Below are 13815 nucleotides of genomic sequence, written 5' to 3'. Positions count from 1 at the left end.
GCCCACAGCGGTTTTCTAGAGCATATGACATAGCATTCCGTCATTAAGTCATTTGGCAAGCAACAATTTTGATACCCAATTAAGCACGTGGTTCGAAGTAATGACGAATCACATTACATCAAGTAGGCATGTGAAATCTTCACACAAAACTATTCGTTGCGCGCCAAACGATTTTTTCTACGATCTAGTATTCTTTCCTTCGACGGTCAAGCACTTATGCAACTCGTTGCACGCCAAACATCAATCGTAGATCTAGCAATCATTGGCGACTTTTTCAGTGGAAAATTCCATTGTCCATACAAAATAACTTTATTGGCTTTTCCCACTTTTCCGGTAAGTTTTCCAAATTTTTTTGATGTACGAACCCGGTGGGGGTAAAAACTGATCAAACAAAAAAAAAAGCATCTCAATCCGTCCATCCGTTCTTACGTGATGCGATTACAAAGAATGATCTCTGCATTTTTATATATATAGATAAGCCATGTTCCAAAGCTCACTGCAAAAACACAAAAAGACATGTAAATTATGTTTATGTTTGCATAAAATAGCATCGTCCACATCTTCTAAAGTATATGAGATAGAGAGTTTACGTCTTCGGCAACGTTATTGGGTTTATGTTTATCTAAAACATTGTCCAATACCCTCGGCATATATAAATATATCGTTGAATTTAAAAAACATTGTCCAAGAAAACCGAAAACCATTTTCTGAAAATGAAAAGCTAGACTTTTTTCTGTCTTTACAGTGAGTTTTAGAACATGGCTTATCACTTAAAAGGAATCTTCATACTAAGCTGAGTATCTATCGTGAAAACATCAAACAACACAAATCAATCGTCATAGCATAATAAAAGAAAATCAAATCATTTTAAGACCACTAGCAGCAGTGGTGCCAGATGTATTAGGAAATGAACCATTGCTTGGACCTTGTGTCGGATTTCCTTTAATAACTTTGTCTACAAATGTCGAATTGTTTTATAGTCTTCGAAGGTTTTCTTCCTAGTTAAATTTCCTACAATAATGATATATGCAATGTTTTTTAGAGTTTATAGATTTATCCAGCCGGATATTTTGTAAAAAGTCAATTTCGTCATACTAAAACCCATACAAACTTTAAACCTCGGGCGCGAAAATATAGTTTTACAAGTCGAGCTAAAATTTTGCCCAGTTCTTATGGGACCAAAAGGAACATGAAAAATTTGGTGGAACGAGAAAATAAACATTTTCATCTTTTTCCCATACAACCCTAATGTCCCACCCTAATGGATACATTTGAGGAAAAAAAAGTTTTTGTAACAAAAATTGATTTTTTTAGTATATTTTTAACGAAAGCTAAACTAAACTCAAAAATTGCATCCTTGAGCGGTTAGTGGAATGAACTAAGTCGCTTCAAGGGGAAACAGAATCTAGTTCATTTTACATTAAAACCAGTTTGAATCTACCTAGTGGTGTGAAGATACCTTTTTCTTGAAAACATGACATCTCACGATAAAACCGATGCAAGTTTCGTATTCGATATATGGACTAACACATGGACTGGAAAGTCCCGGGACTAACACAGAGAACACCATTTTTTTGGTTTAAAATTAACTTCATATATCAACGTAATCCCCATCAAGAGTAACGCAATCATTCCAGCACCGCTTTTGCTTCAAATTTAATTTAATTTATATTGTTTATTCCTGCGATAACCACTTCATTCGTGCGAAATTTCTTACAAGTGAGTATTTTGTTCAGGGCTGCGAACAGCCAGTAGTCGCTGGGAGCCAAAATCTAGCGAATATGGTGGATGTGGAAGCAATTCGAAGTTCAGTTCAAATAATTTTGCCATTGTTTTGATTGACTTGTGACCAGTGATGTCCTAGCTCAGCACACAAGCTGCTCTATACCTGCTGTTTGTGCTTATTAGTGCTGTGCTTTTTCAAACCAGACTCATGAGCGTATGCTATTTGTGTAGTCCACCTACTGACAAGAGACAAGACAAGAGCGGACACTATGTGCTTAAAAATTATATTATACTATTGAATAATAAAAAAGAACGGACACTCAAGTCAGCACATGAGACAGCTCACGAGCTAGCCCCTCCATTCCAGCTCATGAGCCAGCACACCAGTTGAATCGTGAGCTGGTTCTACGAAGCACACGACTCTCGATCTAGTAGCAACACGGCACACGCGCGTGTGCTTTAGACCTCATGTGCGTGTTTTTGAAAAAGCACAACACACGGGCTGTATGAGAACTGGCTCGTGTGCTGGACCATCACTGCTTGTAACACGGTGCGTTGTCTTGATGAAGCAATTTTTGTCGTGAATACGACTTACAGTTGTGTGACATAATTTCAAATAATTCAAAATTAAACTTTTCTGAAATTTTTGGTATAAACGAGTATCAAAGAAGATAATTCATAATGCGCATTTGCCTTTCTCGTATTTTCGAAGCTCATAGCTCAGTGATCTGTGAAAGGTGAAAGAATCGAAATTTTTCAACTTAAACGTGTATAGCGAAAGCATTTAAGTATTTCAATAATACACTATTGAAAAACCTGTCTCATTTGACCCATGTCAACACCAGCCAATCAGAACGCGTTCTGAGGAAGAAAACAAAATATCTGCTGCTGTACAACAAATCGTTCAAAAAAAAAATGTTCCGAACAGTGCTTCATATCGTAGTGAGTTCCACAATTTGGTCCTTCTGAAAGACAGGAATGAATCACGTACAGCATCCTGATAGTTTCTTTCAATGAAATGCAAATATAAAATGAAATAATCGACATTAAAATTCTGTATGCGGCTATTTTTATAGCCGTTAGGACCTCCCATTAGTGAAAAAGCTACAAACGAAATCACATAAAAAGAAACCTCTTAACAAAAATTGGATCAGTTTGGATTCTATCGCCACTGCGAGCAGATGTATTGTTTGTCGTCTGCAAAGCTAGTTACGCTTCCGCCAAGCGCGATTACGTCACAGCTGCCAGTTGTTTGCATTGGTAAAAACAACGAAAAGAGGACAACGGTAGGGAGCATCACACAAAATCAGCCGCTCTAATGGCTCTAAAAGTACTATTAGGATTTTTTCTTCGCAAATCGAAGGTAAAAAACCTCAGTTTAGTGGAAATGTAGAACTGTTTGATTAGATTTGTGCACTTGTCGCTGTGTGAAATTCATAGTAATCGAGATCAAGTGAAGCCTTCTTTGCTTTTAAGAAAAATGTGAAAAAGGGGAATGCTTGCATAATTCATACAATTGATCAACTATGTTTTTTGTTTCGATTATAGAGGTTTAACCTTGAAGTCATTCACCTCTTCGGGCCAGAAAAACGTTCTGACCCTATGTACGGGATTAGGAATCGAACCCAGGCGGGCTGCGTGAAACGCATCGACTTACCTACCCATCACGCTATACCCGTCCCCTGATCAACTAATTGATATTCGGAAGTGTTAAGGAACATATCAGTTGTTTTCGTATTCACGACATCCAGTTATGTCTCTGACATTACCCACCAGCCTTTTTTCCTTTCTCATATGCGGCCGTTTCTTTTCAATTTCAGCATTCAAAAGCTTCGAAAACGCTATATAATATTCACATCCCAAAATGCCGAGCCCATAACCTTTCCAGCCGATTGTTGTGCATTCGGAAGCATTGCTGTCCTCTCAGATGACAATCGTTTTGATTCCGGAGTGAAGTAATGAATCCATGTTTCATCCATTTGTCACATACCGACGCAAATATTCCGGATTGTTATGTTTAAACATGGTCAAACATTGCTCAGAATCATCAACACGTTCTCGTTTTTGGTCAACAATGCACCCACTTTGAACAGAGCTTTCTCATAGTCAAATGCTCATGCGATATAAAGCCAATACATTCTTTTGATATCTTTACCATGTCAGCTGACTCACACAACTGCACTTTTCGATCATTCAAAACGATTTTGTGAATTTTTATTATGTTTTCTGGTTTTACCGTCTACTACGTTCTGCATCATCAGTGTTTCTACAACCACGTTTGAAGTCAGCAAACCGACGTTTTATTGTTGATTCTGATGGAGCGGAGTCTTCATAATACTTTTCAAGCCATTGCTTTGCTTGAACGGTATTGTTTTAAGTTTAATCGCCCTTAAAATAGCCACAAGTTGAAATAGTTTTGAAAATTTCGTACTTTCACGTTCATTTATAACTTTAATCAACCTGCGATTTTAGAACTGGTAGTTAGATCCGGATAAAATTCAACCGCATTCGATAGTACAATATGCTATTTATTTGAATCGAGGTTCAATCGGTTCAGCACCGGTGAGTTGAATTGATAATAAGGTTATAAGGGGTCAGGGTTATTTCATTGAAAGCTCAACCCCCTTCGATGAGCCTCTCCAAATTTTGTTTCGTTTGATAAATTGAAAGACACTTACTGAACACTTCAATACCTGTTTGCACGATAATCAGTAATGACAGACGATAATTCTACCATACAGACGGCATGATTTTTACCGTACTCTACACTCACTACGTAAACTGAACTGAAGGCTATTATTATCAAAGAAGAAGTTTTAGTTAGGAAAAAGATTGTTCCTAAAACTGTCCATCCTGGAATAAATGGTAGGGAATATACACTCTTAGAAAAAACGAAATTTACGCTTGACGTAAATTCAAATGTGCCGTAATTTCTTCGGTGTTGACACAATATTACATCTACTAACATGTAAATATAAATTTTGCGTCTGTATCGATGTAAGCTTCAGTTAAATTGACTGTGAAGTTAATGATATGACTTATCTTTTCATGCTTTGTATTATGAATGTAAGTGACGACGCTCCTTTTATGTGCATCTATGCAGATGTAACATTTTCTAAGTGTGTAGTTATTTATCTACACACCTAGCAAAAGAACATGTAAATTTACGTTTCCTGAAAGCGACATATACGAGCGTCAAATTTGACTCATTTTTACAATAAATCTAACACATATTTAATGCAATCTGACATCTTTTCCTGAAACATGCAAATTTACCCGTTTGCTTGAAAAGCCGGGTATTTTTGACACTTATTTGAATAAATCTTGTAAAAATCAGTCATTTGACGCATTACGTTTATTTTAATTGTGACATATGTGGATTTATGTCACTTTTAAACTTAATGTCTTACTGACGGAAACAACAGAGCAAATACGACTATTTTTGTAATATACTGAAACATCAATGTAATTTGCGTCACTTTCTAAACGCGTTTTGTTTGAAATAAGGGCTTTTTTTAGTTATTGCGTAAATTCACGATCGCTTAGAAATTTTTTTGGCATAATGAAGGAAATTTTTATTTTACGTATACAAAACAATCCAACATACTTCCGTGAATGTAATATTATAAAAAGTACACTACGGATGTACATATGTTTGGTTTCATATAATCTGATAAATCCAATAATCTGGATATCCAAGAATTCTATGAAAAAAGGGGTCAATGTATCATCCCACGACTGGTGACTTTTGTATGACTTCTGAGATATGGTGGAAATGTCTGTGGAAGTTTTTGACCATCTAATATCTTCTAGAAAAATAGATCTTAAGGTCAACCAATGTAACCAAAGATCTTAAGGTCAACCAATGTAACTAAAGATCAACCAAAATAACAAAGTGCACAAAGGATCTTAATCATCACGTTCCATACTTATGATTCACTGAACTTCTTTGATGACTGAAAACATTTCTGAAACGGATCAGAATAGAGAAATAAGCAGTATGTAGCTCCACGACTATGAACAGTATTGAAAAAATTACACAGACGCAGCGGATTGTCTCGTGCAGATTTTAAGATCTGCTTTCGCTGAATTCCTCCGACGACTGTGAACATACCTAGAATAACTATAAATGGACAAGTTAAGACTGTCCCAGAAAGTATGGACGCAACCAAAATCCGCTGCCATTTCGCAATGGTTCAGAATCTGTCAATTTTTATGGCTGCGTCCTGTTGTTTACACCCTTCTCTAACCACTTGTGCAGTTGTTTATTCGTTTTCATTAGTTTGTTTCGAAATGCGTGGACTTTCAGCAGAACAACGACGAAAAATTGTGTACAAATGGTGCACAGAACGCGGACTGTCACTGAGAAAGATAGCAAAAATGGAAGGAGTAAGCGAAAAAGCCGTGCGAAATGCAATCAGGAAGTTCGGTGAGGATAACACCTTTGAAGATAAACCGAAAACGGGTCGAAAAAAAAGGTCCTGAGGGTCAGTTGGATAAACGTATACTGAAGACGTTCAAGTAAAAGAAGGAGGTTTCAGTTCGTGATGTGGCAAAAAAGTGGGCACTTCGAAGTCAAATGTTCTTCGTGCTAAAGAACGTTTGAATCTTCGAACCTATAAGAAGCAGAAACAACCAAAACGTTTCAAACGAGGGTTCGAAACCTGTACAATACGATTCTTGCTGGAAATTTTAACTGCTTAATCATGGACGATGAAACCTACGTGAAACTCGATTAAAGTACCTTGCCGGTATCACAATTTTATACGGTGCGAGAAGGGCAAGTCCAGTCCGAGACATCGTTTGAAGTCGAAAAATTTGGTAAGAAAGCTATGGTCTAGCAAGCAATTTATAGTTGCGGTAAGATTTCGAAACCCTTCATCACCACTGCCTTAATGAACAGCGAAATATACATCAAGCAATGTTTACAAAAACGACTTCTACCCATTATTCGAAGCCACAAGGTTCCTGCTGTTTTCTGGCAAGATTTTGCTTCTTGCCACTACTCGAAATCAACGGTAGAATCGTATACTACCAAAAATGTCATTTTCGTCCCAAAAGACATGAATCCACCAAATTGCCCCCAACTTCGACCAATTGAGGAATTTTGGGCATTAACGAAGGCACATCTTAGGAAACATGTTCCGGCAGTTCGAATGAATTACGGTCGAATCTAGCGATCGCATGTCGAACTCAAATTGAAGACCTTACCTTCTCAAATGCTGTTTACTTCTTATGAGTAACCGGCCATTCTGGTATTACTGGAAATGAATGGGCTGATGAGTGGGCTAGAGCTGGTGCAACGAATGATTTCGTTGGTCCGGAACCAGCTTTACCACTTTCAACTAGTTAGATAAAGCACAAGATTCGTTCTTGGGCTGCATCCAAACATGCCAGCTACTGGCGGAGCTTGCAAACTTTCCCCTTAGACAAAAGCATTTGAATCTGAAAATGTCAAAGTGTCTACTGCATTTTTCCAAGCATCATTGCAGTATTCTGGTCAGAACTCTGATTGGATATTGCAAAGTCAACCATCTCATAGCTACTATTCAACGTACTGAGTATTATTCGTGTGATTTGTGTGAATGCGATTACGGTACTTCATATCATCTGATATGTAGCTGTTTCGCATTGACGCAATTACGTTTCCGGGTTTTTGGTTCTCCACGTATAGTTGAGTCGGTGTATGCGGAGCTAAAATTGAAGGATATTTTATCGTTTCTTACCCAATGTGGTATGGAGCTATAGTCAGAAGGGTTCATCGTTCTTCCTGGAGTCAATGAATCCTTTCTGTTTTAACTTAAAAAAGGTTTTAGCAGATTGTTTGGTATCCTTTAGGGGGTGCCGAATTTACTTCTGCCCATACATACTGCGAATCGTTGTGCATTCTTCCGGGAATGCAGAATGATGTCGCTTTTGTAAAATCTTTAAATCCTCTCGGAGGTTGGAGGTTTAATTAACTGTGCATTTTGGCACCTGCAAATCGTTCAGCTTCCTTTCGGGGATGCAGAACAATTTGTTTCTTTATGTTTTGTGCTGTTTTCCCACCTCATCCACTTTACAATTCCCTTCCATGTTCCTTTTATCCTTCCCTTCTCATCAGGAAATTGGTGAGAAGCTACGGCAAGGCACAACTCTCCAAATAGCTAGCGGAACGTGCCACTTGATCCTTTGTGGCCTTTCGAGGAATTTTAGCTGTAATATATAGGAGAAAATGAATAATATGAGAAAGGCATTGTTACACCACTAGGAGGATTAAAACAGGTTTTTGAAGAGTTTGTCATTTTTCGACTACAGCCATTCAGATAAAATTGGTAAAAAAAGTTTGGCCCCTTTCAAAAGACAGTCTAGATCATATTTGGAAAAGCAAAGTTCGAAAAGTGTTTTTTTTTTGTGCCAAGTGCTATCAACTCCGAATACGATTTAGCGCGAAATTCATCAATCGCACCAAAACGCTTCACCTCGCTTCGCAAATCGCGTTCACTTTGGCAGCAACCCAAAAAAGAGCTGTTTTGTTCCGTTCCGTTTCTGTTATCTTGTTTATAGATAACAGAATGTAGATCACTTTGATGCTTACTGGAAGCGATTGTTATTCCATCAATTATTTACTACCACCAAATTGAAGCTTATTTGAAAATTTTATGAAAAATATCTTGATAAAAATTATTAAATTAAATAAAATAATGTAAAAGAATTTATTAACTCTAAAACAAAAAATATTCATCTTAGGTAAAAACCAAACTGCCGGCGACTAGGCGACCATACAACTATGGGCGAACCAAATGAAGCACTGAATGAACAACGTGTAATCTCTGCCTGTCGGAATAACGATCTTCCGTTGTTAAAAAGTCTGCAAGGATCGAACTCATTGCAAAACTTCCACTCAACCGCGCCTGACGAAAGCAGCCACAACGCATTTTATTATGCCATACGATCGGGAAGTGTAGAATTACTCGAAACGCTAATTGAACTATGGTTGAATTGTAATTCAAAAAATTCGCATCATTCGCAAGATTTGGATGACCTTCTTTCGGACGCATACGAAGACTTACAATTAAAGAACCTAAAATTGAGCGAAGATATCGAAATATTTTTACAACGGAACCTGATAAATTTGCGTTTCTTTACTGAAAAATCTTCGGTTAGTAACGATGAAGACTGGAATGATCTTCCCGGCCGGATTGATTGGGTGATTGAAAAGTTGAAACGGTTGGGTGATGATTATTCTCCCGACGAGGTGGAAGTGGATGATCGATTTCTGTTCCTGTGTCGAATTATAGCACAAAACGTGGACATTTTGAAGCAACAGCTAAAAACGACCTACCACAGGGTGCCTTGGGAAGAAATGGAATTTTGTTTGTGTGCTTTCGTGTCTTCTTACACCATCCGGGATGAAATGAACTTTTTCTACGCAGCAACTCTTACTAAAACAAGACTACTGAAACATCTGAAGAATTTTTTGGAAGAAATTGAGAGCCTCAAGACTGAGATGGGAAACAAATCCGTTAATGGCCAAACTAAAGCAACTCGTTCTCAAAACATTGAAAACATTCGAAAAAGGAACCCGGCTTTTGAGGGACTTTTCGCTGATTATAGTCAAATCAAAGAAATTTACTCACTAGTGCGTATGAGCCGTTACGTAACGTTAGCTCTGACCGAAGAAACCGAAGACGAAGACGTACTTTGCCTTCTATTCGAACGGGCTCTGCAGGTTGTCGGGGAGTATTTGAACGATTCGCCGCAGTCTCCGCATCTGTCCAGGAAAGTAAGTGACTTGATATTTGATAGTTTTCGCAAAGAACAGAGAAAAATACTGGTAGATATGCGGAATGAATTATCGCATGCGATAATTAACAAAATGTACATATTCGGCAAACGTGCCGAAGCTCGCCGAAGGAAGTTGGATTTCAGGGAGGATTTCTCCCGACTCAACGAACTCATTCAGGGAGTCGTTTTCGATAAGAAATATCAAATGTTAATTACGATACTAAGAAGTGTGTCTGTCGATGGCGAACAGTATCCATCGAAGCAGGCGGAGCTAACACGAATTTTGGAAAACGTAGAATTCAAGAATTTTGAGTCAGATTATTTTAGTTCAAGGGTCGTCAAACTGGCAATCATTTTTATTGATAATGTGAAAAAACACTCATCAGAATTAACGGATTATCAGAAGAAAGTGATTCAACGAATCGAAGGTACTTTATTCACATCCCAAACGAACACTGAGAGAAATCATTTACAATATGTTTCCGGAATTGCTTTGCTAGGAAGTGCCGCAACACAATCATTATTGCATACTTTGAAACAATGCCTGAAATCTTTGGAGTACGAAATTTCATCCGAGAACTTTTTATTAAGAAATTTATTCACTGATATAAACTCCCTGTTTGAAAGTATCGGTTCGAAAGCGGTTAGAGCTATTTTAAATGACACATATCTAAAATTGGCAAGAATAGCTTATATCAAAAATGAAAAATTTACCAGCGTGGAAAAGTACCGAAGCTGTTTCAATCGTGAAACAAGTGAAGCTTATTACGAAGAGATAATGAATTCACTTTACGATCAAATAAAAAAATTTGCAAATTTCAACGAAAAAGAAATGGAAGAATTCACTAAAAAAATTGAAAAATGGCAGACCATTCCTGTGACAAGTTCCTGCAAACGGTCTAACGTAGGAGATTTGCTAAATAAAAGACGGAAAGCTATTGACTTGGGAGAATCAAAAAAATTACATCAAATTATATTCGATTTGTTTAACATAGAGATTAAACCGAAGATCGCAATGTTAGATAAGATTAAAGCTGCTTTAGAACAAATTCGAAATGAAGAAGCCCAGCAGAATCAGAACCATTTCGAGAACCGACTGGAAACATTAAGAAAATTTTTTGCAACGGAAGACGAAAACATTGCAAGCTCTGCTCTCGAAACGGCTTTGCTTGATATTTCAGCATATTTGGAAGAAATACGGTTTCTGTTCGATAGGGGAGCGCGGAGCACTGCCGCCTGTCTCGAGAAAAACTGCCCAGTTTTGACAGGAAAACAGATGCGAAACTATTTGGCTCACGGGAATGCCCTGTGGAACATTTTACCCTCCGATCCGTTGGTTGCAGTTTTGAGCAATATTCAGGAAATTTTGAACAATCAACAAAAAGCATCGGATGATCGCATAATCGCACAAACCTATTCCAGTTTTTCCAAATGGGAAGAAAAAGTGAACATTAAAATCGAATCTCTGATCAATCAACAAAAAATGTTTGCTGCTGCCGAAAGCGGCAATGTCGAAGAAGTGATCAACTGCCTAAAAATCGGAGCAGACGAAGACGGGAGGGATTTTAAAAATTGGAACATGTTTCACTATGCCGCCAAGGGGAATAGCTCGAATATTTTCAAAAAATTCGAAACAAATAAAAGTATGCAGCAATCGGAAGACACGGAAGGAAACCAACCGATACACATCGCGGCTCGGTACGGTAATCTGGAAATAATAGAACTCTTGATGAAGGATACGACGGTCGAAAATCTAAACCTAATGAACAAGGATGGAATGACTCCCTTACACTTTGCAGCTCTGAATGGCTATACCGAAGTAGTTAAAATTCTACTGAACAATGGTGCAAATATAGAGGCTCTTAACATGGTCGGTGTGACAGCATTACACTTAGCGGCACTGAACGGCCATACAGAAGTGGTTGACAGTTTGCTGACCATAGGTGCGAATGTAGATGCTGCTAATAATTTCGGTGGAACACCATTGCACTTCGCAGTCCAGAATGGTCATGCGGAAGCAGTTCGCGTTTTACTGGCCAAGGGTGCGAGTGTAGTTGCCGTTCTTAATCACAGTGTGACACCGTTGCATATTGCAGCGCAGAGTGGTTATGCGGATATAGTTCGCATTTTACTGACCGAAGGTGCGAATGTAGATGTTGGTGCTGGTGGCTTTGGTACTCCGTTGAATTTTGCTGCGAATAATGGTCATACAGAAGTAGTTACCATTCTACTGAGCGAAGGTGCAACTGCCGATGCTGCCAACAATGCCGGTTTTACGCCATTGCACTTGGCGGCACAGAGTGGCCACACAGAGGTAGTAAAAATTTTACTAACCAAAGTTTCGAACATAAATGCTACTACCGAGCACCGCATGTCACCTTTGCACTTTGCCGCTTCAAATGGTCATTTAGAAGTAGTTAAAATTTTACTGACCAAAGGAGCGAATAAAAATGCTACGAATAGAAACGGCTTGTCAGTACTCCACTTCGCAGCAAATAATGGCCATGCAGAAGTAGTGGAACTTCTACTGACCGAAGGTGCGAATGTAGATGCAACTAACATCGACGGTTGGACAGCACTGCACTTTGCAGCAGACCGTGGACATACAGCAGCGGTTACGATTTTACTTATCAAAAGTGCGAATGTAGGTGCTACTTTAAAAGACGGTTGCACACCGTTGCACTTGGCTGCACAGAACGGCCATACAGAAATAGTTACCATTTTACTAACCAACGGTGCAAACGTAGATGCTGAATGTACCAACAGAGCAACACCATTGCTCATGGCAGCAAAAAACGGTCATACAGGAGTAGTCACCATTTTAGTAAACAAATGTCGGAATGTAGATGCTGCTACTAGTGACGGTGAGACACCATTATACATTGCAGCACAAAATGGTCACATAGAAGTAGTTGAGATTTTGCTGACTAACGGGGCGGATGTAGATGCTTCGGAACGTGACGGTGTGACGGCTTTGCACATCGCAGTACAGAATGACCATGAAGAAGTAGTTAACATTCTACTGACAAAAGGTGCGAAAATAGAAGCTGCTGATAAGAACGGTGAAACACCATTGCACTTTGCAGCAAACAATGGTCGTACGGAAATAGTTAATATTTTGCTGGCGAAAGGTGCGAATATACATGCGACAAATGTTTACGTTTCGACATCATTGCACATTGCCGTACTAAATGGCCATAACGAAATAGTCAGTATTTTACTGACCGCAGGTGTGGATGCAAATGCTACCAATAAGGCCAATCAGAAGCCATTGCACTTAGCTGCACTGAAGGGTCACAGTGCGATTGTTAGCATTCTGCTTTCCAAAGGTGCGAATGTAGATGTTACTTTAAATGACGGTGGGACACCGTTACACATTGCAGCATTTCACGGTCATACAGAAGTAGTCATTATTTTACTATCCAAAGGTGCAAATGTAGATGCCATTACGAAGCGCGGTTTGACAGCATTGAATCTTGCTGCACATAAGGGTCATGCTGAAGTGATTCGCACATTGCTTACAAACGGTGCGAAGAAAGACGCTACTGACAGTGACGGTTTAAAACCGGTTGACCTAGCAAAACAAAAGGATCACGAAGAGGCGGTTAACACTATGCTATCGAATCACTCGAAGCTTTCGCCAGCATGCGATAGTAGCTGTCAACTTCAAAACGAAAACTGAGCACGAGAAATGTGGATGGAAAAAGTACTTTCATTGATATATATGCCGTTTTTTTTAAATAATCAAACTGTAACAGAAATGTAATCAGACGTCGGTAATACCAAAAGCCTTCAAAACGTTGGTACAATCACAGTAACTGTCTTTCAGAATGTGGTAACCTTAAAGTTTATCTTCCATATTTATAAGGCAGTATAAAATAATCATATTCTACAGTTTAAGTGAAAAATTGTGAAGCGAACTAAATCAGTATTTCAAACGACGACAAATTTTATTGAAATAGTAACAAAAGAAAATCTAACTTCAAACTGTACATATCTAGTCTAGTCTAGTCTAGTCTAGTCTAGTCTAGTCTAGTCTAGTCTAGTCTAGTCTAGTCTAGTCTAGTCTAGTCTAGTCTAGTCTAGTCTAGTCTAGTCTAGTCTAGTCTAGTCTAGTCTAGTCTAGTCTAGTCTAGTCTAGTCTAGTCTAGTCTAGTCTAGTCTAGTCTAGTCTAGTCTAGTCTAGTCTAGTCTAGTCTAGTCTAGTCTAGTCTAGTCTAGTCTAGTCTAGTCTAGTCTAGTCTAGTCTAGTCTAGTCTAGTCTAGTCTAGTCTAGTCTAGTCTAGTCTAGTCTAGTCTAGTCTAGTCTAGTCTAGTCTAGTC

At 38.6% G+C, this 13815-nt stretch overlaps 1 protein-coding gene across 1 annotated transcript; it reads left to right on the top strand.

Moving 5' to 3' along the window:
• Window positions 1–8697: 8697 nt before the first annotated feature.
• LOC131434359 (serine/threonine-protein phosphatase 6 regulatory ankyrin repeat subunit A-like) lies at window positions 8698–13174 on the top strand. The gene is made up of 3 exons (XM_058601027.1): window positions 8698–8708; window positions 8872–9920; window positions 10488–13174. Exons 1-3 carry the CDS (start codon window positions 8698–8700, stop codon window positions 13172–13174), a joined length of 3747 nt encoding a protein of 1248 aa, XP_058457010.1.
• Window positions 13175–13815: the final 641 nt, after the last annotated feature.

Source organism: Malaya genurostris, chromosome 3 (assembly GCF_030247185.1).
Source record: "Malaya genurostris strain Urasoe2022 chromosome 3, Malgen_1.1, whole genome shotgun sequence".
NCBI classification, from domain to species: domain Eukaryota; kingdom Metazoa; phylum Arthropoda; class Insecta; order Diptera; family Culicidae; genus Malaya; species Malaya genurostris.
This window is presented reverse-complemented; position numbering and strand designations above follow the sequence as displayed.

Bases quoted from the DNA above. Each gene is read 5' to 3' on its own strand.
- LOC131434359 (XM_058601027.1), top strand. The intron at 9,921-10,487 runs GTACTTTATTCA...TGTTTAACATAG, and splicing joins AGTGATTCAACGAATCGAAG to AGATTAAACCGAAGATCGCA.